The sequence below is a fragment of the Maniola hyperantus genome, chromosome 16 (genome assembly GCF_902806685.2).
Source record: "Maniola hyperantus chromosome 16, iAphHyp1.2, whole genome shotgun sequence".
Classification (NCBI taxonomy): Eukaryota; Metazoa; Arthropoda; class Insecta; order Lepidoptera; family Nymphalidae; genus Maniola; species Maniola hyperantus.
In genome coordinates, this window is record NC_048551.1 from 1,217,632 (window position 1) to 1,244,921 (window position 27,290).

The 27,290-nt window shown below is 40.3% G+C and overlaps 1 protein-coding gene and 1 long non-coding RNA gene across 3 annotated transcripts; both read left to right on the forward strand.

The window, feature by feature from the left end:
• Nucleotides 1-212: 212 nt before the first annotated feature.
• shtd (anaphase promoting complex subunit 1) lies at nt 213-26,893 on the forward strand. The gene is made up of 26 exons (XM_034976825.2): nt 213-375; nt 704-899; nt 1,777-2,097; nt 3,094-4,421; nt 4,994-5,192; nt 6,013-6,173; nt 6,853-7,587; nt 8,505-8,655; nt 8,934-9,125; nt 9,865-10,018; nt 10,421-10,573; nt 11,233-11,476; nt 11,659-11,821; nt 12,717-12,805; nt 13,645-13,735; nt 13,888-14,061; nt 14,280-14,498; nt 14,967-15,090; nt 15,797-15,998; nt 16,272-16,400; nt 16,954-17,087; nt 17,377-17,482; nt 22,213-22,355; nt 23,390-23,616; nt 24,352-24,548; nt 25,568-26,893. Exons 1-26 carry the CDS (start codon nt 352-354, stop codon nt 26,033-26,035), a joined length of 6,324 nt encoding a protein of 2,107 aa, XP_034832716.1. The 5' UTR covers nt 213-351; the 3' UTR covers nt 26,036-26,893.
• Nucleotides 19,769-21,872, forward strand: LOC138403402 (uncharacterized). 2 transcript variants are annotated; one of them, XR_011237658.1, is made up of 3 exons: nt 19,769-20,008; nt 20,544-20,735; nt 21,286-21,872. It is a non-coding gene; the product is annotated as an uncharacterized lncRNA (long non-coding RNA). The 2 variants fall into 2 exon arrangements; XR_011237657.1 differs by lacking the exon at nt 19,769-20,008 and having other exon boundaries at nt 20,437-20,735.
• Nucleotides 26,894-27,290: the final 397 nt, after the last annotated feature.

Here is a 27,290-nt window from a genome sequence, read left to right on the forward strand (position 1 = left end):
ATTTGCGGGAATTATATAACAAACATACGGTACGTTTAACGTTCCTTTCTAGGTGTGCGTGGACTGTTCTTGTGCTACAGACGGCACGCAAGGCTTTAAAATACTTGCATCCAAGGCCATATTAAATAGGTTAAAAAAAGAACCGTCACATTATGTTGTCACTGTCAGTTTGACAATAAATGTCGTTTCTCGTTTGCGAAATTGCAAATTGCAATCACCGATTGCAATCGGCTTTTTGCAATTTCAATAAATAAATACAGTGCAATTAAATTATATTTAATTCGTGCTATGAACTCTATTCTTACGTGAAAGTGTTAACATAATATAATTTCAAATCTGGATGACAAAACAATGATTGCGGCCTCTGAACCTTTGGTTAGTATTTTTTCGTTTAATATTGTAGCAATTTCAATGTTTATATTTCTTAAAATTCGTGAAACTATGCATTTTATTACAAAAATTAAGTTATTCTTTCATTGGTGGATTTTAAAACGTTTCTGCTTCAGAAACTTACCAATTTATTTAAATCTTAAACTTTTTTATTTACCTAGGTACTGTGTGTGTATTATAAATATCAAGTACTGTACACGGCAGAAAATAATGTACATCGAACTTTAGAAAGAGAGCGGTTTTTACATTCTTCACTAGGAATACTGTATATACATAAAAAGCATATTATTCATTCATGTAGCCATGATTTTAGGAGTTTGTACCGCACGGAAGAACAGTCCTAGCAAAGCACCCCGGTCAGATATACCGGTCGGGACGCAATGCATCCGCCTCGGAGCACTCCCTGCTGTATAAACTGAGCAACTTCGCCATCAAGGATGAGAGCCTGGTGGAAGCCAGGGACGAGCAGGAGTGGTGGACTATCAGGGAGGTGTACTATAGAGCTGATGGTTAGTTCTTGTAAACTCCAAACTGTATTAGCTAAACACCATTTCTGTTACCTTGGGTACCTACCATGGGTATAGTTAAAGATGTGGAAAGTGGCATATGCTACTTTTTATCCCGGAAAATCAAAGAGTTCCCACAGGATTAAAAAAACATAAGTCCACACAGACGAAGTCGCAGGCATCAACTAGTAATAGTATAAAACAAAGTTTTTTTTCACTGTCTGTCTCTATGTATGCTTAGATCTTTAAAACTACAGAATGAATTTTGATGCAGTTTTTTAATAGATAGAGTGATGTTTATAATAATATGTATAATATGTGCATTTAATATAATAGAGTAACACTGGGGCCGATTCTCTTGTACACAATCTCTAAACTAAACTAAATTAACAGGTCTAAATTTAGTGCCATCCTTTTCCGCAAGCAACATTATGAAAGGGATAGCAATAGATTTAGACGTGCCATTTTAGTTTAGTTTAGAGATTGTGTACAATGGAATTAGCCACACTGATAATTTTAGAGGTTTCTAATGTGATGTGGTAAATAAACACATTTTTTGCGCTTACATTGCAAACGCTAGCTGAACTCTACGAGATGGATCAATCCGTTCCGAGGTGCAAGTACAATATCTCAGTACCAAATTTCATAAAAAAACCTGTAGACACTCACAGATTTTCATGATAAAAAGAAGTGTACATACTATGTCTGTCCCCAGGATGCAAGTTAGGTCTGTATCAACGTTCCTCAAAATCAGTAAAACATATGGACTGTGAAAAGATAGCAGACAGACAAACACATACAATTTTACATTGTAAGCATTATGGATTTAGATTTCGAAATCTGTGATATTAAATATGGACTTTAATTTCAACATTTCCAGATATGAAAAAGTTAGTGCAAGAAGCCCAAAAAGATCCAAAATGTGAATACATGGACTCATTCCGACCACCGAGTCGGTTAAAAAACGATTTTAACATATCTATAAAATCTGAACTTATGAGTGGCATAAGACGTGATGACCTACCATCTGCTGGACCATCCAGAGGTGGCAGCGCTAACAGTTCAAGCAATATGTCGAAGAAATTTAACCTTAACTGTAGTCAGAATAAGAAACCAAAGAAGAGGCCCTTAAATCCTAAGACGGATTGCTATTATGAGGAGGAGTTGTATGTTAAAGGGTGCACTGCTGTTTGGTCCAAAGGTAGGTATAGAATCAAGCAGAATTCCTGAAAGTGGTCCAATGGTAGGAATTTAATTGAGAAGAAGTCCTGAAAGTAGTCCAAAGGTAGATATTCAATCAAGCAGAATTCCAGAAAGTTATCCAAAGGTAGGTAATCAATCAATAAGAATTCCTGAAAATGGTCCAGTGGGTAGGTATTCAATCATGCAGATTTCCTGAAAGTGGTCCAAAGGTAGGAATTAAATTGAGAAGAAGTCCTGAAAGTAGTCCAAAGATAGCTATTCAATCAATCAGAATTCCTGAAAGTGGTCCAGTGGTAGGTATTCAATCAAGCAGATATCCTGAAAGTGGTCCTAAGGTAGCTATTCAATCAAGCATAATTCCTGAAAGGCAACGCTTCGGCGGTTCCTCTGTTGCTGCTAATGTTCGTGGGTGGCGGTAATTACTTGACATCAGGTGAGTCACCTGCTGGGTTGCTCGCTATTTCTATATATAAAAGCAACCTGTTTACGTCCAGCTGGATGTAAACTGGCCTTTTGAGGAACGCGCCACCACACACGACCCTTAGCCTTTATCATCAACCACTTCCCGCCAGCAGGTCATCAGTCAAGCAGGCTGGAGGTCGCCCCGTACCGCTGTAATCGCCGTAGTGAGAGTACGAATAATTCGCGATTCGCAAATGTAATGTTAGCACTAGATATTTTTAAAACGGTCAAGTGCGATCCAGACTTGCGCACGAGGGTTCCGTACCTTCGAAGGATACATGTAATTATATTGTTGCTTAAATTATTTTCCACTGCAAATGTCATTTACTTCTTGTCCTGGAATATGCGCAAATTCCTAAAAAGATATTTAAATATTTACAATTTATTTTCTAAGACTAGTTTCAAACCCTTTTTCAAAGGACCTCTTTTCGCGACGCGGCGCGGTTGAGACTATGCGCTGCTCAGGCTGGAGCCCGTACGGACTGCTTTAAGGGGGGCTGAGGGAATGCTAATAGTGGTTTCATTCTCACAGGTCTGATCTCATCACCAGCTACTAAGCTAACCGGGCCTGAGCATCGGGAAACGATCGCCTGTTTCACCATCGAACACACAATCAAACACGCCGCCTTCGTAGACTTCCACGTTGACATCAACAACACCATGCTCATAGACGCTCTCAACTCACAGATAGGCGACTTCAAAAAGAATATAAAAGTAGAAGACACCGCAGAGCATATAGAAAGCAAAACTGTGCCCTCCATACTTCTTATAGACAGCAAATGTATGAGAGTTTACGCTATAGATGGTCGAGAATATATAGCGAGTATTCCGTTCCAAGTTAAAAAAGTATGGCCCATGAAATACGGAGTATTACTCGAAAAGGATGCAACGCCTATATTACACAATTCCGTACTACCTTCCTCGTTTCTCAAACTAAACGAATCTCATAATAGTTCATTTTCAAAATCTAGAAATTGTCCTTTCAGTATGAGCGCCAGATTACGTCAAGAATCTATATCGGGTTACGACCATGAATATCCGTTACCTACGTGTTTTTCTCTGACCCATCCGTTAGATGACGTTATACCGATTTTGATGAAATCCTCCGCGCAAGGTTTACAGTATTACAACGATGGGGACCTACAAATCATTTTCGTTAGCACAGATCCTAGTATAATACTGCTATACGATTGGAAGTTACAAACTCACTCCCTGTGGAAGATTCGTAAGGCTGCTCGGGAAGAATGTTTAGCGATGTGTCCAAATATCAACGCTACTTTTAACCAATCCTGTGACTTTGTTGGCAGTCCGATGCACAGTATGAGGAATCCCAGCTTTAATAGCAGTCCATATCATTTGAAAAAGGGTTCGGATACACCAAATCGGTCAAGGCATAACAGTCCAATGGCCAATGTATTCCACCAACAAGGTTTGTCGCCACACTCGTCGGTTGGCCAAGCTAGTTCTACTACAATAAATTCCAATACGATGGCCAATACGCCACCCTCTTTGCCATTATACCCAGATGTTTGTCTCGACCATATTTGGACTGATAGCCAAGTTATAAGAAGGGATCCAGTTGAAAGTCCAAACGACATAAAAGCGTTTTTACACACAGATTTGGTTGGACACGATTATTTATGCTTTATGGTAAAGGTGAATGGGGTTACGAGGTTACAAATCGTGAGGTTGCAGAAATCCCACTCTCACGGTCAGTTGTCTAAAACAAATATCATAGTGGGGTCTATATCCTCGGTTCTGGCGAAAGATGCTGTGGTCTTGGACCATTTGAAGATGATCGCGTTGATAGATGAAACTGGGAACATCATATTGCAGTCTGGCAATAGTTTTGTCGGCAAGGTAAGATTACATTTATTTTACATTAACTGTGTGCCTGATAGATTTTTCCATCATTTCCTGTTTATCTCATTATGTTAAGATGAGTATTAATTTCGATTCGCATTGGCAGCGTATCGAAGCACAATTCTATATACCATATTGACCTCTATCTCCACCACATAAAGCACAAATTTTTATCCATCCATTCTTAGTGCTCACTAATGATTTTGTTTTAATATAAACAAACTCAAAGTGAGAAAACGAGCAGGCGGGTTATGTTAAGTGATCACCGCCGCCCATGAACATTTACCAGAGGAACCGCCAATGTGTTGCCTTTCAGGAATTTATTGATTCGCCCCTTGTAGCCACCTGGCGAAATTTAGAGGGAATACTGCCGAAGGGAGTTGGTTCCTTATAAGAACTCCTGCGCAAAACTTAGTGGTACTAGACCAACTGGTTTAAGTGTGTCTGTCAGTCAGTGTTAGAGTTTTTTATAATATGAAGAACCTCAGATCGAAATTAAGATGAAATCCCTGAGTGTTCTTAGAATAATGAGATTTCCTCCTGTCCTATAAATGTTTCAATCCTTTCAGGTCCACGTAGGAGGTATTTTGGCCAGACTAATCGACTCTCCGTACACGAAGCAGTCGACCTTCCAATCGCCGTTCCCAAGACGGAGTAGCTTACTACCAACCCGATGTGATGCGACGTCATTTGACGATTCGGCTTTACACTTGCTGTCTCCTGTACTACATTCTTCTGTCTCTAGATTGGAACCAAAGGAGAACTTAGGTAAGAGAGAAGAAATGTAGCTAATACTTATGAGCTTTCTAGTATTTTTAAGGGCCTTCTAGCATATAAGAAAAATCATGATTTTTTAAATTATTCTCTTTAACGGCGGTTACGCACTCATCCGATCCGAGTCCGTGAAAATACGTTCCTTTTTGTTTTGTATGGGAGCTTATGACATATTATGTCGTAGATAATCGCTGGTATTCTCACGGATGACGGCTAGAACTCGGATGACGGATGTGTAGTGCGTAATCGCCGTAATAATGAATTCAAGCCCCATAAACTAATACTATAAAAAAAACACTTCATTTTATTACTACATTCCAAGACCCTATTGCGCAATTGCATTTGATTTTCGATTCCTTCGTCCCAGATTGTAACAATTGAACAATCTAAAACATGCGAATGTTTCTCAATTTTCTCAATTATTATCGAATAAAAAAAATCAATTTTTTTATTTCACAATTTTTAGTGGCCCCATTGTACTAAAATATGATATTCCTAGTTAAAAAACCTACTGTTTACTAAGCTATTACACTGATCGCGAGCAATTTACTCTTATCCGTTGAGGAGTTCCGTTCTCCATCTCCGAAGATATTCATCAGATCTTTACCAAATTAAAATGGGACCACTTCTGAAGTATGTCCTACAAAACAAAAAAAGAATCATCAAAATTTGTTCATAATTGACGGAGTAATCGGGTAACAAACATACAAAAAAAAAACATACAGTCGAAGCCTAAGTCGGTTAATAATAACAACAATCGAATAGTTCCTTTGTTATTCGATGAATCGGCCCATCTCTACTTCACACTCAACAGGTATACGCAGCCTGTGCGACGCGGCCGGCGCTCGCGTGAGCGTTCGTTCGGAAGCCGGGCAGTTGTACCGCATCGCGTTACCCGAACATGTTTGTTCGCCGCTCGTCGCTAGATGTTGCGCTGCCTTTACCACTGCACTGCCTAAGGACATCACTATGCAGGTATATATACGACTTAACGCCCCTTTATCAAGAAATTATATTATAGATGGAAACAGCAGTTATATTTAAAAACGGATCTTTAATGTTGGAAAAGAACTTGGGCCTGTTGAAAATGTAAATGTATAAAGGGGTCACTGAGTGACTGACTGATCTATCAACGCACACCTTAAACTACTGGACGGCTTGAGCTGAGATTTGGCATGCATATGGTATTATGGTGTAGACATTCGCTAAGAAAGGATTTTTAAACATTCTACTCCCTAAAAGGGTAAAATGTGGATTTGAAATTTGTGTAGTCCTCGCGGACGAGGTCGCTTGACACTTATAAAGTACTAGCTTATGCTCGCGTCTTCGTCCGCGTGGACTACACAAATTCAAACCCCTATTTCACCTCCTTAGGGGTTGAATTTTCAAAAATCCTTAGTGGATGCCTACATCCTAATAGCTATCTGCATGCCAAATTTCAGCGTGATCAGTCCAGTAGTTTGAGCTGTGCGTTGATAGATCAGTCAGTCAGTCAGTCACCTTTCCCTTTTATATATTTAGATTAATAACAAATCGTCGACAGCTGATACACTTTAGATCAAATCATTTTGAGAATAGTTTCTTAATTCTAGACTTTATTTGATTGCTGAAGATGGTGGAGTTCTTTTACTAATGAAAATATGAAAATTTTCAGGTCATAATTAAATGGTATGGCGTCCGAAACGCTCCAGGCACCCAAGACATAACACCCGGACAAGAATGGACTATGTTTTCTAACTTAATACTATCCTTAATGGGATACGACGTAGAAAAGCTATCCCAAAGCCGACAGAACGAGGAGGAGCAAGTCGAAGTGGTCACTAAAAAGCAGAGAACTTCTAGCGATGGCACCCAAGACGATTGGGAGTACCTCCTCAACTCGAAAATGCACAAAACCATTGGCAATTCCCTCGCAAGCATGCTCAATCTCCACCAAATACAATCAGAGACAAGACATTCGAGAGCAAACGAGAAAAAAGACGACGACGAAAAACCATCGCAGTTCAACACGAATGCGTTGCTTTTCCCTTACACCGTACAAGTTTTTTACGCATTCCATTTACTATACGAAGATTTGAAGTTAAACACGCTTCTTTCAAGCGACTCGAAACCTTTATCGGAATTCCTATACCAAATATCGAAAGATTTATGTTTGGAAAAATACGTGAACCATTATTGGCTAGATTTCCCCACAGATTACAGTTTCGAATATGATGAAAGTGACAGTCAGATGAATGAAGCGATCTTGAAGAAATTGACCCAACCTAACTACTTTCATACGGAGCCGCCAAATATATTCAGCTATATCGACTCAATGTTGAAAGATGTAGATGTTGGGTACTACCCGTTTATGGCTGAAGTGAATCATATGTCGCGTGATATTATTGAAGTAAGATACCCCTTTTCTTATACGAAGTATCTGATATACAAAAATTCTCATATCCTGCTGGATTTTGCTACAATTGGGTATTTGACTCCAATTTTTTTAATACTTTATTATAAACTAGAATAAAAATAATGACGTAAACTGAAAAAACTAATTAAATCGATCAAATAACAAAAAGTTATAAGAATTTAAATATTTCTGATTAAACAGAGATAGCGATACAGCAGTTTGTCGTCACACCTATTAATGCCATAGTAGCTTCGTGCGGTTTCATACAAATTTTCGTTTTGCGAGAAAGGGATAGAAGACCCTCCCACTTCAAAATTAAAATGCCTGTAACTTTGTAAATCTTTGTTGGATTTTATTATTTTTTTCAGCGTACGTCATTATTTTTATCCTAGTTTATAATAAAGTAATAATATTTATCAAATTCAAAAGTAGACAAATACCCAATTTAGCCATAGTGATAACTAGTTACCTATTTAATCAAAGCCAGCTTTATTTTAGCTAGACACGTCGAACAATAAACTACTTGATAAAAATGAAGGTACAAGTCCGAGATGGGCTGCAGACCGCAAGCTGCAAGCGACACTACTGGTTTATAATATGAATCTGTATGCAGTCTTGCGGCCTGCAGCTGTCGCCGCGCTCGGAATCAATTTTATACAGATTCATAGAAACCAATAGCTTGCAGTTTGCGCTCTGCAGCTCATCTTGGTCTTGTACCTTAACGGTTGCAAATGTAACGTATGAACGTTTTTTTCCATCCCAAAAATGTATGTGTTATTCTCAAGTTGCGCCTAAATAAATATTAAAAATATCCTGACTGATTGCATAATAACTACAAGGTCGCAAATTCTGGTGCATGATCTGTGACTATCGATTTTGGAACTCCCTTTCTAAAAGCACTTTTTTTATAGATCCTAGCGACTGTTGGTTGTGGGTCCAGCGCTGGGGTGCAAACTCTCAACAGTCGGGACTCTGTAACGGCCAGCAGCACCCCGCGGCCCCGGGACCAGTCCCCCCTCTACACCCCACACGCCAGGGCTGTGCTCCTGGCTTGCGATAGAGGTCAGTAAAATAGGTCCAAATTTGTAAGTAAGAGGTCTAAGGCACTATTGATATCAAAGTATCATCGATAAAGTAGTAATCATCGATCGAATCGATTAAACATTGACTGATTTTTAAAGAAGTCAAAATACTTTTCCTAATATGCTTTATAGTACCTTTTCGCAACAAAAATATGATCCTCCTTTTTTAGTGGTTCCATTAGCAAAACAATGAACTTTCATGGTTTTGTCTAGTCTATCTGTCCATTATTTTAGTATTCTGTTTCTCCTTCCATATAGGCATAACTCCTCGTGACATAGACAACCTACCACCAGCGTTAGCACTGGTCCTGGTGACGATATTCTGCCGCTGCAAGAGCGAGCCCCCCGTAGACTGGCCGGCGGAGGCCTACACCCTGGTCATGAGGGAGGATCTGGCGCTCCAAGCAGACATCGCTGACACCATCAAATCTGCTGACGAGTATATGGAGTGTAAGTCTTCCTTTATCCAGGAATAGGCAATTCTCACCAGCGTTACCCCTGCTCCTGGTGACGATATTCAAAAGAGTCACGTGTGGACTGGCTGACGGAAGCTTACACCCTGGTCATGACGCCTTCCTTATGACTAGAGTGGCCACCGCCAGCCAGTCTGTGTCTCCAAGCAGACATCGCTGACACCATCAAATCTGCTGACGAGTACGAGTATATGGAGTGTAAGTCTTCACCTTCTATCAGGAACAGGCAACTCCCGCCAGCGTTAATCCTGCTTCTGGAGACGATATTCAGCTGTAATATTCAGATTTCAGGTTTTTTTTACAGACTTCTTTAGGGTAGTTTTATTTTTGATGAATACCCGAGATAGCCACTTATTATTTTACCTGACTGACTGTACCGGATCGAATCTGACCTACTCCTCGATTGTGAAAAACTTATTCATCGGAATCGGTAGCCAATTCTGCCCCTTGATTGGCTGTGGAAAAATGTAAAAAGTGAATCATCCAATCAAGGCGCAGAATTGCTGTCGATTATGATAACGATCAATACGTTTTTCTTACACAATCAGTAGGCGAACCTGACCTGATCAAACCGGATCGAACTAGACCGGACCTCACCAGATCAGATCGGACTGAACTGGTATGGTCCGGTCAAATTACTTTTACAAAAAAATGCGTAGAAATTTCACTTCTGTCGCTATTTTTTTAGTATAATTCCTTTCCTATTTGACCTTTAGCTCTAGCGTTAGAAGTATTAGAAAAGGAAACTGCATACACCCAACTACCAAGTCAAGGCGAAGAACCTCCACATAAGAATGACGATGACACCAGTACGGGGATGGAACATCTGAACACCAAACTGTTAAGCCTTTTGTATCCACGGGACCATCGGTAAGTCGTTTCCGATACTTTAGTTCTTCTCATAATTGACAGAACATTCGATACAGGAAGGAGTAAAAGAGACAGACATACCTACTACCTAAAGAACGGTCGCCTGAACATGCCTCATGATCAACCGATAGACGTCCATTGCTGGATTTCCACACGCCACGGTCTTGCACCGCCTCAATCAAGCGGCTCCCTGCGACTTGTCTGTCCACCTATTGGGAGGGATTCCAAACTATCTAGCACCTTGGGGCCCCTAACATTGATTGCTTTTTTTCGAACTATGTGCCCTGCCCATTGCCACTTCAGGCAACTTGTGGAGCTATGTCGGTTACTGTGTTCTCGGATATCTTCACTTCTGATTTGATCACGTGGAGAACCTCCAACTACAACGCCACAATTTTTCAGAATGACAGAAGTGTTCAACCTCCTCCAGTCATCCATCCCAGTGACGATCAACCTCACCCAGCGACCAGAGGTGTCAGATCATGATTTCATTGAGGAGCAAGAGAAACACCTTTACGCCATCAGTACCAGGACCATGGCGTTGCCTGTTGCTAGGTGGGTATTCTCAGGATAACTAGATGAAGTTGAAAACTAAAACCCGACTATGACCGTCTTAATAAACCCCGAAATATTATAGTAAAATATCTTTTCTGTCGCTTGGTATGGTTTAATGTTGTAGTATATTTATATTTATGAACTCGGAACTCATTAATTTGTTTTGAATACGGTATTTTATACCAAGCGATAAAAAATCTAAAAATGTTTAACAAGATAAAATATTAGTTACAGTTTATAAAATTAAATAATGAATTTTATAAATCATTTTAAAGATTTCACTTTTTTTATCTGTTCTACAAATATCCAAAACGCATGATTCCATAGCCGCCATGTTAATTCCGACTGTGACGTCACAGGGATCGAAATTGTAATTTTGACTAATAAAACACCGTTGCCTCCCAATCCGTGTGACGTGATATTAGGTCGTGAACTGAAAAAGATGACGGGTAGCGTTTTCGCGGCGAAATTTGAAATGCAAAATTTAAATGCATTTTGATTGCACTTATTGATCGAATAATATTTTTATACATTTTTTGGTAGTTTATTATCGTTTTAGGATTAAATTAATCACTTTTCAAAAAAAGGGGTAAAATACCCAATTCTCGTGTACCTCTTGGAGTGACCAAAGAGCATAACTGAACCATTTTTCTCGACAGGGGTATGGTAACCCTCCGCAGCCTGCCCTGCTCACCAACAGAACCGTTAACTCTGCCCAAACTGTGCGTGTCCGGCCGCGGCCCCCCTCCGCGCTGCAACACCATCACACTGGGAGGGGGGGACACGCCCCCCCACTGCCTGCTGTGGCCCACCTTCCACAACGGAGTGGCGGCGGGCTTGGCGCTGGTGCCCATGACCGGCACCAGCATACACTCCAGCTGGATCATCTACAACAAGCCACGGGTGAGTGTATTCTGTGCAATACCTAACTATCGCATTCAGCCTCCCAATTGTGTAAGAATAACCATTTCATGGCTATCGCAATCGTCAAGAAATTCTGCCCTTTGATTGGTTGATTCGCTTTTTACATTTTTTCGCAGCCAATCAAAGGGCAGAATTCTTGACGATTGCGATTGCGCTTTCAGGGCACGCAGGATATGTCTACGGAACACGCAGGATTTTTGCTGGCCCTTGGGCTCAACGGGCATCTACGGGATATGCCGTTCATGAACAAGTACGAATACCTCGTCAAATGTCACGAGATGATCAGCATTGGCCTTCTCTTGGGATTGGCTGCCACTTATAGAGGTAAGTGAGCATCGAGTGAGTGGGTCAGGAAGGCAATGATCGGTTTCAGTGAATGAATAAGAGAGAGAAGAGATATAGAGAATGGAATGCTGAGAGCCCTGAGTATTTTTTGAGTTGGAAAACATGATAGCTCAACGGTTAAAGGAGCGGACTGAAATCCAGAAGGTCGCCGGTTCAAACCCCGCCCGTTGCACTATTATCGTACTTACTCCTAGTAAATACTTATTTATAAAATGCGTGCGTCCCATAATAGCACTCCGGCGGGGTGGTTACGTAAAACTTTACAGTAGCGACAGCAACGCGACAGCAGTAGCAATGCGATAGTTCATTTGCTGTCTCTCTTCTTCTTCTTATTTTGCTTTGTAGCTATTGCTGTCTGCTAGCCGGACGTTTGACAGTAATCATCACGAGAGTTACGCCTGTCGCGAGATTTAATTTAATTTATTTTGTAGAGACAAACAGTTACAATTAGATAAATAGATAGTATATATATAAAAACACTAAAACCAAAGTTACTTAAAACTTAAAACACGTCTCTCAAACAGTCTCCAATGAGAAATTAACACTTATAATAAAAATTATGTCCACAACACACGGGCATAGTACGCGTATGAAAACTAGGCACAGAGTATTTAAAACTAACTAGGTAGATAAACTTATGGAACACAGAACTAAAATCGACTAAAGTATAAACTATAACTAGGCAGAATTTGATATTACATCCTTAATTGCTAATTTATACCTATGGAGAAAGAGATGAAAAATATCATTTTTCGCGAATAGATGATTAGCTTGTTACGTATTCGCCCCGCCGCCGGTTGCCCGCAACGCGTCTTAAGACAGCTCCCGTGTACAACTTCAGTCCTATTTCGCCCTAAATAGTGATTTTGTTTAGGTACAATGGACGTACAAGCGACCAAAATGATGAGCATTCACCTGGAACCCCTGCTGCCGCCCACATCCATCGAGCTTGATATTCAGCAGGTAACCCTCCATCTCCCATGGCCCCACCAACCTCTCCGTCATATGGGCCGAATCGCAGTTCGGTACTTCCCATATGCGTTTTCCCGGGGCGCCTTCTTGACTCCCTACAAATTACATATTTTGTCTCTACCTTGTCCCTTATGCTCACTTCCCCCCTCGGGGGCTAGACGTCACGTCACTAGCACAGCTGAGATCTCCAATTTTCAGCAGGTAATCCAATTTTTTTAAAGTAAAACTTTACAGTTTTTTCGGACGGAATCAACGTTTGAGGTACTTTCGTCTGTATTTAAATGGCCGCCAATCAGAGCAGCTGTTATATCGATCTAATAATTTATCGAGGTATTTTGAAATACCAAGTAGATGGTGCCTTTGATTAAGAGCTCTATATTTTACTTACTACATGAGGTGATTGTATTTAAAAAAAAACATCAAAAGGTTTTTTGATGTTTTTTTTTGAATACAATCCTCCGTGCGTTTAAGCTCCAAAACGTTTCGCAACTATTTTTTGATACTTTTGGGTTTTAGGCTAAGAGTGCTACTGATTCTGAGCACAACCTAATTTTAGAGTGTTCGCATGCTCTTCTTACTAATGTAATATGAAAAGGACAGACGGAGTTTGACAGTTTTAAATTTAATTTTTAGATGGTAAAACCCGTGATTTTAGCGCACAGTCGCGAGCCTGCTGTTTAAATTTGTAGCGTGCACTACAATTTAGAGTCTTTAAATGTAAAGTTCATGTTCTGTCCATTGTTAAAAAGAAAAGGATGCAGATACTCTAAATTTAGTTTAGAGAAAGACAATGGAATCGGTGCCAGTATTATCTTTATCTTTTATTTTAGGGGGTTCAAGTGGCCGCGCTGCTCGGGGTAGGTTTGTTGTACCAAGGCACGGCGCACGCGCACTACGCACAAGTTCTGCTTAATGAGATTGGTAAGTTCAAGTTGGGGGAATAATTTATTGAAAACTAATTTTAAATGTTTTTCTTGATAGGGCTTCTTATTTGTTTCGTTACATTTGGCATCTCCTCTCAGTGGCCTGACTATACAATTCAACCGTCTTATTTCACGTTTTTTGACTAACAGGCAAGCCACCAGGCCCAGACATGGAGAACTGCGTAGAGAGGGAAGGCTACGCCCTAGCGGCCGGTCTCGCGCTCGGTTTGGTGTGCTTGCGTGCTGCGTCCACCGCACCACACCTCGCGCATATTGCGCCGCAACTGAGGACGTACATGCTCGGCGGAGACCGACGCGTCAACGGTGAGTGTACTACTACCGAGACTCTTGAGTCTTAAACTAAACGAGGTCGTTAACTGCTATTTTGAGGAGTCGAGATATATAACGTTGGAGATGCCTATTAAAGATCGGTATGCCACGCATCAATAAGTCGTACATTCTGCCTAACTGCTTTATTACCGTATTTTTTTCTGTGGTGCTCAAGTACATTCATTCATATTGCTGTAACATAACATTTTCAGGATCACAAAAAGACAGATACAAGCAAGGATCCTTCGCAATCAGAGAGGGTGGCACAGTGAACTTAGACGTGACGTCGCCAGGTGCGACCGTAGCCCTAGGGCTCCTGTACTTGCGCTCCAACAGCGCAGCCGTGGCCGAGTGGCTTAAACCCCCAGCCACGGCATATTTACTGGACTTCGTGCGACCAGATCTGCTCATGTTGAGGGTTATAGCTAGAGGTAAGTGTAAAATAAGAAATAAGCCCCTAATTGAAAACTGCCTTCTTTTTTGGAAGTCGTTTAATTTAAAAATTGGGAACTATCTGCAATCTTGCTTGGATGTAGGGTTAAATCAAACTGGTAACCTTTGTCCGTTACAACCGTCTGTGGTGTCCCCAACTTATAATCTTCCTCAGCCAGTATTTTTTTCCTTGGTGGAGGAATAAATCCTCTATTAATTTCTGCCTACTGTAGTACTGTAGTAGTAGTATAACTGTAGTATAAAGGGTGGAGTGTTCAACTCATCTTCCGTTTATACTACAGTTATAAACTGGTAACCTTTGTCCGTCACAATCGCCTGTGGTATCCCGATCCGTTGAAAAGAGTAACCACTGAGTTTCTTACTGATTATTTTCGTTAGTGCGAGTAATCTGAACCGGTAGTAAATTCACTCGAGTATTCATAAAAACTTTTCTATTTCAACAATAGGTCTGGTGCTATGGGACCGTATAGACGCGAGCGTGGAATGGATCGAGGAACAAGTACCGGCAACTATCAAGCCGTACTGCTTCGTCAAACCAACTGAAGACAACATCGACTATGAGGCAATGAAGTATGTTTTACTTTTACCATTGATGTAAAGTTGACCATTAAATTGTTTTACCATTTTCGACAGTCGATCTGTTAATCGAAATTTCAGTAACGTTTAAGGCTACATTTTTGTAAAATAATATATGTAAGTCTGGTAAGCGAAAACAGACCTTGTAGTTTGTTTTATGACCATGATAGCCTAGTGGTTAAGACGTCCGCCTCCTATTCGGGAGGTCGGGGGATCCCGGGCATGCGCCTCTAAGGTGCCATCTCCGCTGACGAGAGAATCGCGGTGACAAAAGTCGATATAAACTATCGCCGCGATACTCCTGGAGATGGCGCCTAACTTTTCTGAGCTATGTGTGTTGTAGGCAATTAAATATCTTACTTTTTTAAATTAATATCGTGAGGAAATCTGCTTGCCTGAGAGTTCTCCATAATGTTTGGCCTTTAGGAGATATGGGCGTCTCCTAAGGACGAAGCTATAAGAAATAGTACATTTCTCATTTATTGCGTGTAGCCAATACGGAAAAGTTGTACAGACTGCCTTATATGAAATTAATATTTTCCTATAACGGTGGTCCGCCACGAGTCTGGTCCAAGCGTAATGTTACATGTGTCCCTACAGGCCTAAACCCTTCTCATTCTGAGAGGAGACCCGATTTCAGTAGTGGGTCGGCGATGGGTTGATCATGAGGCTAGCGATGGATTGAAATGAATATTTTCAGCCAAGCGTACTGCAACATAATAGCAGGCGCATGTTTCACTCTGGGGCTGAGGTTTGCGGGGTCCGGAGATGAAGACGCGAGGGATGCTGTGCTGCACTTCGTGTCTCTGTTCCTGCGGCTCAGCGGGCGAGGTGTGGCGGAGTTGGCGGGAGGATCCACGTTCGAGGCTTGCACTTGCGTGTGCTTGTTGGCTGCTGGGATGGTGAGTGATTTACTTTGACAGATATGCTTGCAAACATAACGATGGCGCATATACCAGGCGCAGTGGTAAGCGCTGTTGTCTTATTATTATATATATACTCAGTTTCCCCCTCCATTTTTATATAGGTACCTTCAAGTCAAGAGTGTATAGGCATCTTCTGGGCAAGCGCGCTCCATCTTGGGCTGCATCATCACTCGCCACCAGGTCTGATTGCAGCCAAGCGCTAGTCTATAAATTCAAAAAAGAGATACACAGTTTGACTTTTTTTATCAGATAACCGCTGGAAGAGGGGATATCCTCGTACTGCGAGCTTGTAGAAGGCTTCGGGCGCGCCTGCCTGCCGCGCCGCGCCCCGCGCCTGCCGCCCCCGCCGCGCCCCCGCCGCTCACACATGGCGCGCAGGTAACTCGTAATAATCTATATAAATATATGAAAGGAAAAGCTGATTGACTGACTGACTGATTGATCTATCAACGCACAGCTCAAACTACTAGGACGGATCGGGCCGAAATTTGGCATGTAGATAGCTATTATAACGTAGACATCCGCTAAGAAAGTATTTTTAAAAATTCAATTCCTAAAGCACTCGGCTTCGCCTCATCCTTCCAATATTGCTCAGCCGTCAATAGGGATGATGACATTGACAACTAGTCAAATCAGCAACTTTTTATCAAACGTCAAAACGCTCGCTTACTATGGGATCTTGTATGAAATACACAGATGTGACGTCATAAACATTTGACGTACTTTTTTAGTTAAATTGATAATTTAAAATGTTTAGTGAACTTAAAACTAACAGCGGATGTGTATTTTACGAATTTAGGAAGACCCTTTATTTCATAGTTCCTACGAATTAATTTATTTTTGACATTCATCATTCCAATCGCTTTATTTTCGGCTTGGACAGTACCTACTCTATTTTGATTCTATAATTTTTTAATCGTTTCTCCACCAGATGGCAGTACACTGCACCATCGGTCTGCTGTTCTTGGGGGGAGGTCGGTCCACATTGTCCAGCTCGCCGGAAGCTGTGGCGGCGCTCATCACTGCCTTCTTCCCCAAGTTCCCCACCCATAGCGAGGATAACAGGTCGACATTAAATCAATTCCTAGGCTCAAACTAAGTCCGTGCCAAACAAATAGTCGTCTCTGAGCTTAAACAGTTCGCGCCGGTAATATCGAGTCGCGCACGTGTATTGTGTACAGATGTACCACTCACACTAATGCAAATGCTGGTATGCTTCGCTCTTTACGCTATTGCGACGCGTCTTGCGATTAAATTCAGGGATGGCTATTTGTTTTGGCATGGACTATACCTTGACTAGATTAGATATTTACAGTAATTTCAATTATTAATGGTTTATTATGTCCTATAACAGATACCACCTGCAAGCGTTCCGTCACCTGTACGTACTGGCGGTCGAGCCGCGACTGATACTGCCACGGGATCTCGACACTGGGAAACTGTGCTATGCACACATACAGGTACAGAAGCGGGCAGGAATTTATCTTTAATTTATTTTATTTTATTTTATTTTATTAGTTTTTTGCAATCAACAGCGATATATACAATATAATTTTACATAATAACAGACTGAAAATAAGGCCAAATAGGATTACAATTTTTTACAGATTACTTAATATATTTAATTTAATTTATTTTATAGAGACAAACAATTACAATGAGAAATATAGATAGTATATATATAAAAAAACCAGAGCAGTCTCCAATGAGAAATTAATATAATAATAATTATGTCCACAACACACGGGCATAGTACGCATATGAAAACTAGGCACAGTGTGGAACACTGAACAAACTAAAATCGGCCTTCAGAAAGAGATTTCAGCTTCCTTGAGCGTTGTCTCTGTCACTCATACCCATGTGACGTTTTGTCGGTCTCAGCGACATAGACAACACTCTACGAAACCGCTATCTCTTTCTGACTAGACAATACAAATTTCGAACCCCTATTTTACCCCCTTAGGGGTTGAATTTTTAAAAATCCTTACTTAGCGGATGTCAATGTCATAATAGCTATCTGAATGCCAAATTTCGGGCCGATCCGTCCAGTAGTTTGAGCTGTGCGTTGATAGATCAGTCAGTCAGTCACTTTTTCGTTTTGTATATTTAGACTAGCTTATGCTCGCGACTTCATCCGCGTGGACTACAAAATTTCAAAACCCTATTTCACCCCCTTAAGAGTTGAATTTTCAAAAATCCTTTCTTAGCGGATGCCTACGTCATAATAGCTATCTGCATGCCAAAGGAGACTGCCCACCACTGGTATCGCTATAGATATAGCTGTACACCGAAATGGTGAAATTAGTAATTCCTGTTTTTAATTTTAAAAAACATTTAAAATGTTACGAAATAAAAAAACAGCCGTATAATTAGAAACTGACCGAAATAAAAGTAGTTGTTTTGTTCATTTTCCTGACATTAGCAAAACATGTAGTGACGCGAATCAAGGAATCGATAAGCTTAGGTCGATTATGATGACGTCTTGCTTCGACTTCCGATTATTACTTTCATGCATCAATCCTTATTACAATCGCAATAATTGTTGTGATTGGCTGAATTTTTGGTATTCTTGTTGCAACAATGCAAATGCATTATAGGCAACAGTAAGCACGCCTCAACCAATCAGAAGTGATTGAGATCGTTACATTGTAGCGGACATTAATTAACAAAATCGAGCCCCTGTCGTCATTACAATAGCAATAGAATTATTACAATAGTTCTGATTGGTTGAATTTATGGTATAGTCCGCGACAGGTTGAGATGGCAATCGGGGTATGAGGTGAGGGGACGCCCCGCACACCCACCCGCATTCGCACGCACCGATTAAACACGGGGGGGTGTTAGTGCGTTCCCTTCCCGATTGTCATTTCAACCTGTCGCGTAGGTACCTACTATATTCATATTGCAATGCATTGTAGCAAATAGTGAGCGTCAACAAATAGGTGATTGCGATCGCGACATTGTAGCTGTAATTTCACCGTAATCGAGAGGTTGTCGAATGTCAAATCTAAATGGTGAATCTTCAAAAAAAAGATCGATTTTTAGATCGATTCGAATCTAAATCTGAGGAACGGATTAAAAAAAATCGAGGTCTGGAATATTTATTTCGCAAAAATAAATCTTTGATTTTTTTCGATACCTATATTTTAATTAAAAATCAAATTAGTTAGTACCAGTTATGAAAAAATACCTGATAGGGTATACATATTATATTGATATTCTTCCCAACACTTCTCGGTATCTGAATTTGATCAACTATAGTCGAATTTTTAATTTTGGACGTTTTTATGAAAAATAAATAGTGCAGGGGGCAAAAAGATATCAATGGTATGAATGACCAACTAACTTGGTACAGTAGCTACGGGTAACTTTAAAACGTGTCAAACATTGTGAGTCAATAGTTCAATGGAATTAAAGGTAGAACATGCTGTAAATTGTTTAATAACATCAAATAATTACTCAATAAAAAACATATTTATGTACATAAATCATATTCTAAAACCCTTTTTTAAAATAATATTATACCAATGTTACCCATATATATATGTACTTATTTTAGTAGTTATTTACTAGTTTTATATTGCTTCTTTTTTACTCTGTTTGCGTGAACTCAATCTAAAATAAAGAAGCAAAAATCGGAATGTAGATCGATTTTCTTGTCACAAAAATAGATTCTTTGAAAATCGATATCGGATCGATATGACATCCCTAGTGTCAAATAAATTGTTTGTTTTTAATTCGTTCTCTGTGGTTGTTCAGCTAAAGCACAGAACACTATTACTGCTGTTTAATTTTTTGTTTAATCACTATTTAATAATTAGACAAAGTGATCTAGGAATCTACAGACGCCTAGTTAGTTGTAGACATAGATAATACACATATTATGTTATGGAAAATCCATCATGTCGGTGTGGTAATTTGTTCCTTCCGGGACTCTCCACTGCGACTTCTGGAATCTGGATCTTGGAATTCACCTGCACCAGTAGGTAAGTAATAAATAAATAATTATTTGGTTTATAAGAGTGTTAGGGCAGAGTGAACTAAAGTGAGGAAACTCTCGGCTTGATTCTGAATCGACGATATGTCAAATAATAGGTTAAGGTTATTCTTTTTAAAAAAAGAAGAAAGAAAGAAAAGAAAGGTGACGTGAAAACGGTAAAATCATGGAAAATAGGGCTACATTAGAGCTATTTGCGTGATGTCGAAGCCTCGACGTTTTATTAGAAGTAACCTAACTGTCGTGAAATGTGGTTAGAACACCTTTTGAGAACATTACGGAGAACTCTCAAGCGTACAGGTTTCCTCACGATGTTTTCCTTCACCGTTAAAGAAAGTGATATTTAATTGCTTAAAACGCACATAACTAACAGTTGAGTTGTGTCTTTTGTTTGTGTTGATTGTGTGAGTTGTTGTATCTTATCATTATTCACTTAATTAACTGATTAAAAACAATTAACTGATCAAAGAAGAATTGCAAATGCTTTTGAAATTATCTAATATTGTAAATATATGATTTGACAGATTTCACATGAACATGTCATTTGCATGGAGTGTTTTGGTTCATCACAAAAAGCTCTCCGAGCCGGGCTAGCACCTGCTGCTTTATTTGGACACAGAGTGCGAGTTATGCATGTGGCATATCTCTACGTCCTCGCACAGCCTTCAGACTCTGAGGAAAGAAATATTATTCTGCGTTGGATTTCTGCACACTTGGTATGTATAATAATGAAAAGTACTACTTACCCATTAGACAGCCTATACAGATGAAGTGGCATATGCAGATATGTTACCCGCTTAAATACCTGTATTTTACCAGTCATAGTACCTATACTATGTACATTCAATCTGTACCTACTGTATGAACTATTATCTGTACATGTTGCAATGTTTAACATATAGTTATGTATTCTGTATGTGTTATTTCGATTTGTAACTAGTAATTACTTAATCATCATCATGATCAACCCATCACCGGCTCGCTACAGACCATGGGTCTCCTTACAGAGTGAGAAGGGCCATAGTCTCCCATGCTGGCCAAGTGGATTGATTGGCATACTTCACACATCTTTCAGGACAGTATAGTGAATGCATGCAGGTTTCCTCACGATGTTTTACTTCACCTTTATAGAAAGTGATATTTAATTGCTTAAAACACACATAACTTACACAAGTTAGAGGTGTGTATACCTATCTTATCATCATTTAATTCACTTAATAACTGATTAAAAGCAATGTTTAACATATAGTTATGTATTCTGTATAGGTGACGCCTCGCTGTGGCATGACGCCGCGTGCATCGCTGCGGGCTTAGGTGTTCCACGTGAGCGCGAGACCTTCTACACATCACGGCTAGACGCGGTGCCTATATGTGTGCTACCAATGCCAGAGCGCAGCTAGCGGATACCCATAGTATGCGACAGGTCAAGATGGCAATCGGGGTATGAGGCTGGGGACGCTCCGCACAGCCGCACGTCACCCCGATTGTCATCTTGACCTGTCGCGTTCTATAGAATGCTGCCGCATCATTGCCGACGTAGGACGAAAGCGTCAAGCTTGTGCCACCTGAGTAGGTACGACAGTAGTGCGACAGGTGGGGTTTGAACCGGCGACCCTTCGGATTTCAGTCCACACCTTTAACTGTTGAGCTATTGAGGCTTCTATAATATAGATTTCTTTAGAAATATATTTAATAAAGCGAAATATTTCAGTAAAACGTAAGTTAGCAGCGAATTAACAGTTTCGAAAATTCTAATTTCGGAGGTCGTTCTTCACCATATTTCTGCGGAATCCGGAGGTTTAGATTTTTTTTAAATGTGTAATTAAATGTAATAAAACTATCCTAAAAATTAAGCTCTATTTTATTAGTGGACAACTTATTTGGTAGCGATACTGAGTCCCATAGTCACTTGGGCAATGACCTTTCAGCCCGATCCGTCCAGTAGTTTGAGCTGTGCGTTGATAGATCAGTCAGTCAGTCAGTCAGTCATTCAGTCAGTCAGTCAGTCAGTCAGTCACCTTTTCCTTTTATATATATAGATTATAGTATATGACGGGCATAGAATATAAAGAAGAGATAAATTGGTAATTGGCTTAGTTTTAGACCTTGGATAACAAATAATAGAATAATAGGTGTATGGAAAAGCGGGTATAAAGTGTAACCTCAAGAAATACTTATCAAAACATGTTGCAGGTGATAGACCTGCAAGGCACAATGGAAGAGATGAAAGCTCCTTGCATAATCCCAGAGTTGAATACACTGAGAGAAGTGAGAATAAACGACCCCCGCTACTGGCCCATCACGTTCCATAGAGACCACAACTGGGACCAGCTCAAGTGAGTTTTTTTTAATAGAGCAAACAAGCAGGCGGGTCACCTGATGTTAAGTGATTACCGCCGCCCATGAACATTTGCAGCGCCAGAGGAACCGCCGATGCGTTGCCGGCCTTTTAGGAATTTGTTGGTCCGCCCCTTGAATAACCCCATGTTGTAATCTAGTGTTCTCTAGATGGGAGTTGGTTCCACAGTTTGCATGTGAGTGGAAAAAAAGATCTGGCTCAACAGGTGGTCGAAGTGCACCAGAAACCCAGCTGGTGAGAGTGGAATTGATTGCGGTGGCGTGCGGTGCGGTTGTAGAAAAAGGAGGGTGGGATGAGATCAAACAACTCTTCGGAACACTCTCCATTACAGAGGAGGAGTATAATGTGCTTGGCAATAAGGAATATGCGCGTGGTTTAAATTTATTTGATTTTTTCTTCCCCGAATATTTATTGTTCTGACATTAAATCGTAACCATTATTTTTTTTATTTTGTTCATTTTTAATTGCATAAATTATTAATTAAAAAGTGCAAAATAAGCGAGCGAAATTTACATTTTCGAACCGCTTCACCATTGGTCGAAACGGAACGTGACGTCACGATTCACGTTTTCAAATTTTTGGCCTAACCGTATCCTATAGTAATAATGACGTGACAGGTGACTGACGTGAATCGTGACGTCATTCAAACCCCGCGTAAAATAGCGGCGTTTGAACTGATCAAATTTTATCAATGTTTTGAAATATTATTTAAAAAAATAATTTGGGCGTTTCAAACAATATTTATATTTTTACTATGTTATAACAATGTAAAAAGTAAATTGAAATTATAAAAAAATTACATGCATATTCCATATTGATTTCAGTGTCCACATACGATTTTAGTTTCTGTAGAATTTGCCCTAAATTATCTAAAATTGCTATTGCGCTGGAACCATGTCCCATTAGCATCGAAATGACGTCATTTTGACGTCACTAAAATGGCGGCTACGTGCATTAGGAATTTGCGGGACTTATAACACAGATTTAAACTTTTTTTTTAAATATTTCCAGAACATTCCTCGACTATACGTGGTGCGTAGACATAAAACAACGCGCGGGCTGTCTGTCATACCTCGACGACCCAGAAGGTTTCCTCACAATATTGGCCCAGACGTTGACGCTCGACAAGTCCAACATCTGGTCCACGACCACTGAGAACATCGACCTGTTCACCAACGACGAAAAGGTCAAGAACTTCGTCAAACATTACTTGGCCAAGGATATGAATAAGAGTAAAGGTGAGATGCTGACTCTTATTTCATTTGTTTTTTGGAGTTCAAATTCTTTAGGCATGACTTGAGAGTAATGGCGGCCACGCACTCATCTGATCCGAGTCCGTGAAAATACGTTCCTTTTTGTTTTGTATGGGAGCTTATGAAATATGTCGTAGATAATCGCTGGTATTCTCACGGATGACGGATAGAACTCTGATGACAGAAGTGTAGTGCGTAATCAGCCGTAACTCGGATCTTTTTCGAACAAAAAAAAAACCGGTCAAGTTCGATTCGGACGAAGACACGAAGGGTTCCGTACCATTCAGTAAGATTGCGTACTTAAAAAAAATTAAATCGCGGCCATTTTGAAATTTTTGTATTATTTGTTGTAGCGACAATAGAAATACACAATCTGTGAAAAGTTCAACTATTTACTTGCGGTTTATGAGATACAGCCCGCTGACAGACTGACACTTCTGACAGACGGATGGACAGCAGATGCTTAGTAATAGAGTACAGTTCTTGCAATTCACGAAGGCGAGTGGACTTTACTTGTGGTTACGTCGGATACACGGGCATTGCGTAAGTGTGCGTGCATGTCGGAGCAATTAGTCGCGAGCAAACGCAGACGTTCAGTGTACCAACCTTATACCGATACGACTTAAACACAATCTTAAGCTACTCGCCTTCGTGAATTGCAAGAACTGTACCTCTCGCACCCTTCAGATACCCTAAAAATAACTATCTTTATCTTTATAGAGATTTGCGGAGACTGCCTGATTCTGCAGCGGAAACGCAAGGGGGTAAAGAACGAGGTGCTATTGCCGAGGCAGTGTCTGTGCAGGAAGTACAATAAGGAGGAGCAGGAGTACGTGCAGGGGCTCAGCATGGTGACGTACGAGTGCGTCGTCAAGGACATTATGTGCGCTTTGCCCATTTGGACCACTTTCTTGAAGGTGAGTGTTCGGAAACTTCATACGTACAAACGTTGCTATGGATATTACCCTTTCCTATACCCAACCAAATTTCTGTTAGGTTGCTTAGGTTTCAACTCCCTGGAGGTCAAACGCATTTGCGACCAACTCAAAATTATGTGTCAAATTTTGCGAGGAGATGTTAATGCTCCAGAACTTCATGACCAACTGTGTCGCATACGTGTCCCTGAATCCAATAGTAATCTTCGTCCACGAAAAAATAAACTTTTCGTGGTCCCACATCATCGCACTGTTGCTAGATCTATGTCACCTATACCTACCCCGTTCATTAGCATCGTTCAACGCGCTTTTGGACAATAATGCTCAATGGGACCCATTTAATGATGGGTCTATAATACTGGTTCGGGAGTTACTGAAGTACGCTGAGAGCATTACATGAATATGCAATGCTCTCAGCGTACATATTCAAAATTCTTTGATCTTTTATCGTTTTGTATTTTATGTCTTTTTTCTTGTACCTTTATTTGTATTTAAATTTATTATTAATCATCTAGTTAGTGTAAGTGGCACTGCCGTTCTAATTAGATATAAAATAAAAATAAATAATAATACCTACGACGCGGCATTGACTCCGAGTGACCTACTTACGCAACGTTTGTTAACCTTTAGCGTTAGTCAGATATTTAATTTACAAAATATAGGATTGTTTTCGCGTTTTTTTTCTGATTTCATATCAGTAATCATCAGTACTATCCACCTATTTATGTTTTTGCTGGCGTTCTGGTTACATCCTGTATTTAGGTTCAATAGAATAGAATAGATTTTTATTCAAGTAAACTTTTACAAGTGCTTTTGAATCGTCAACTAGTTTAATTTACCACTGGTTCAGAACTCCGTTCCTACCGAGAAGAACAAGCAAGAAACAATTTCCACTGATGCTGCAAATGTTCATGGGTGGCGGCAATCACTTAACATCAGGTGACCCGCCTGCTCGTTTGTGATATTAAAACAAATAACACATTTCATTTTTTTTTTTACAGATAATGAAAGCAATGAAAACGGAACCAACTTCGTACCACACGTGGCAAATAAAACTCCTTCTCTCGCAAATAGAAAGTCACAACAAACGAGCGGCCACCGAAATGACGATCGACGGAATGGAACCAAACGAACCGTTGATATCCACCGAATTTACACTTGCTATAAAGCAAAAAATCGCGCAAATCTATGACAAATGGGAGCTAAAAATCACCCCGTATTTGAGGAAATATTTAGGTCCGGTTATGGGCCCAGGTGCGAGTTATGGGACCAGGAGTTGTAGACAGGACATGTTCGGTGAAGGGACGTCGAAAGGTCAAGAAGCGGACACCCGGAGGGTAGTGAGTTCGTTCCTCGTGTACCACTCGCTGAGCCGGGGCGTGTTGTCGGACGAGCTGACTCTGCTGCTGAGCGACAAGCCGAGCCTGAGCGCGGATGCTGTGAGCAAGCTCTGTGCTCTGCTGAGATGATTGAGGTCGCTGACCGGGCGGGTCACTCGGTCCAGGTGTCGTGGCGACTGCGTGCACGACTGGTGCTAGGCGCGCCGCTCATTGCTGCGGGTCTTCACACTTTACATTAACACTCGAAAATAGGGGGTTTTCGAGGATCGTAATCGTTTATAGATTACAATGGTAGTGGCTTTTGAGGGTTGTGATGATGAAACAATGGTAGGAGTTTTTTAAAGTTGTGACTCCATTATTATTATTATACTCTTTATTCTTACTACCACAAGGATTACATAAAAGAACAAAAAAACAGACAGAAAGAAGATACAAAAGGCGGCCTTAATAGCGATCTCTACCAGGCAACCTTAAGAATATTAGGGCTTTATGAGGGTTGTGACCTTTTCGATAATCACAATAGTGAGGATTTTCTGTGAATACGATGGCTACATTTGAGGAAATATTTAGGTCCGGTTATGGACCCAGGTGTAAGTTATGGGACCAGGAGTTGCAGACAGGATATGTTCGGTGAAGGAGTGTCGAAAGGTCGAGCTCAAGACAATTCAAAAGTTTTCAAGCTCGCCCACTGTGCAGGTTCAATGTCACAGTTTTATCTGACACCGACTAAGGGCGTTTGTGCACTCATCCGTATTCGGTCCGTATCCGTGATTCTTCGAAGTGGCCGTCATACAAAATATTCGTATTTTATGACGGATCCGTGAAATCACGAATAAGTGCACAAACGCCCTAACAATTGAGTTTTTGTACAGGACACACGTACAAAAGTAAAATTAAGCTATTCTAGTCTAGGATTCTTTTTTATAAAAATATAAGTGTGTAAAATTGTAAATATTATTATTAAAATAAATTGTATTTAATTGATGACATTGTTGTTTTGCTTCTATTATAAATTAGATCATAACAAATAACTATTTGACATAGGCATTATCCCAATTATTGCGAAGAGAGATTTGAACGAGAAATTTGAATTGAATTGAGATTCGAGATGCGGATGAAGTCGCGCGAATAATCTGGTTGGATATGAATTTCAAGATTCGAAAATATAGTGTGTTATCTATGATTCGAACTCGCGTCCTCCGATAAGAATGCACGTGTTTCAACTTTCAACAATTAATCCTATAGGTGTAGGTAGGTGTTGCCCTGCGTCCGGATAAAGCCAGACACAGTCAGGCTTTTTGGTTGCTTGTGCGGCCAAATTAAACGGTGTCCGGCCTGTCCGGCTTTATAAATTGGACCATTTTTTGAATTTTTCAACAACAGT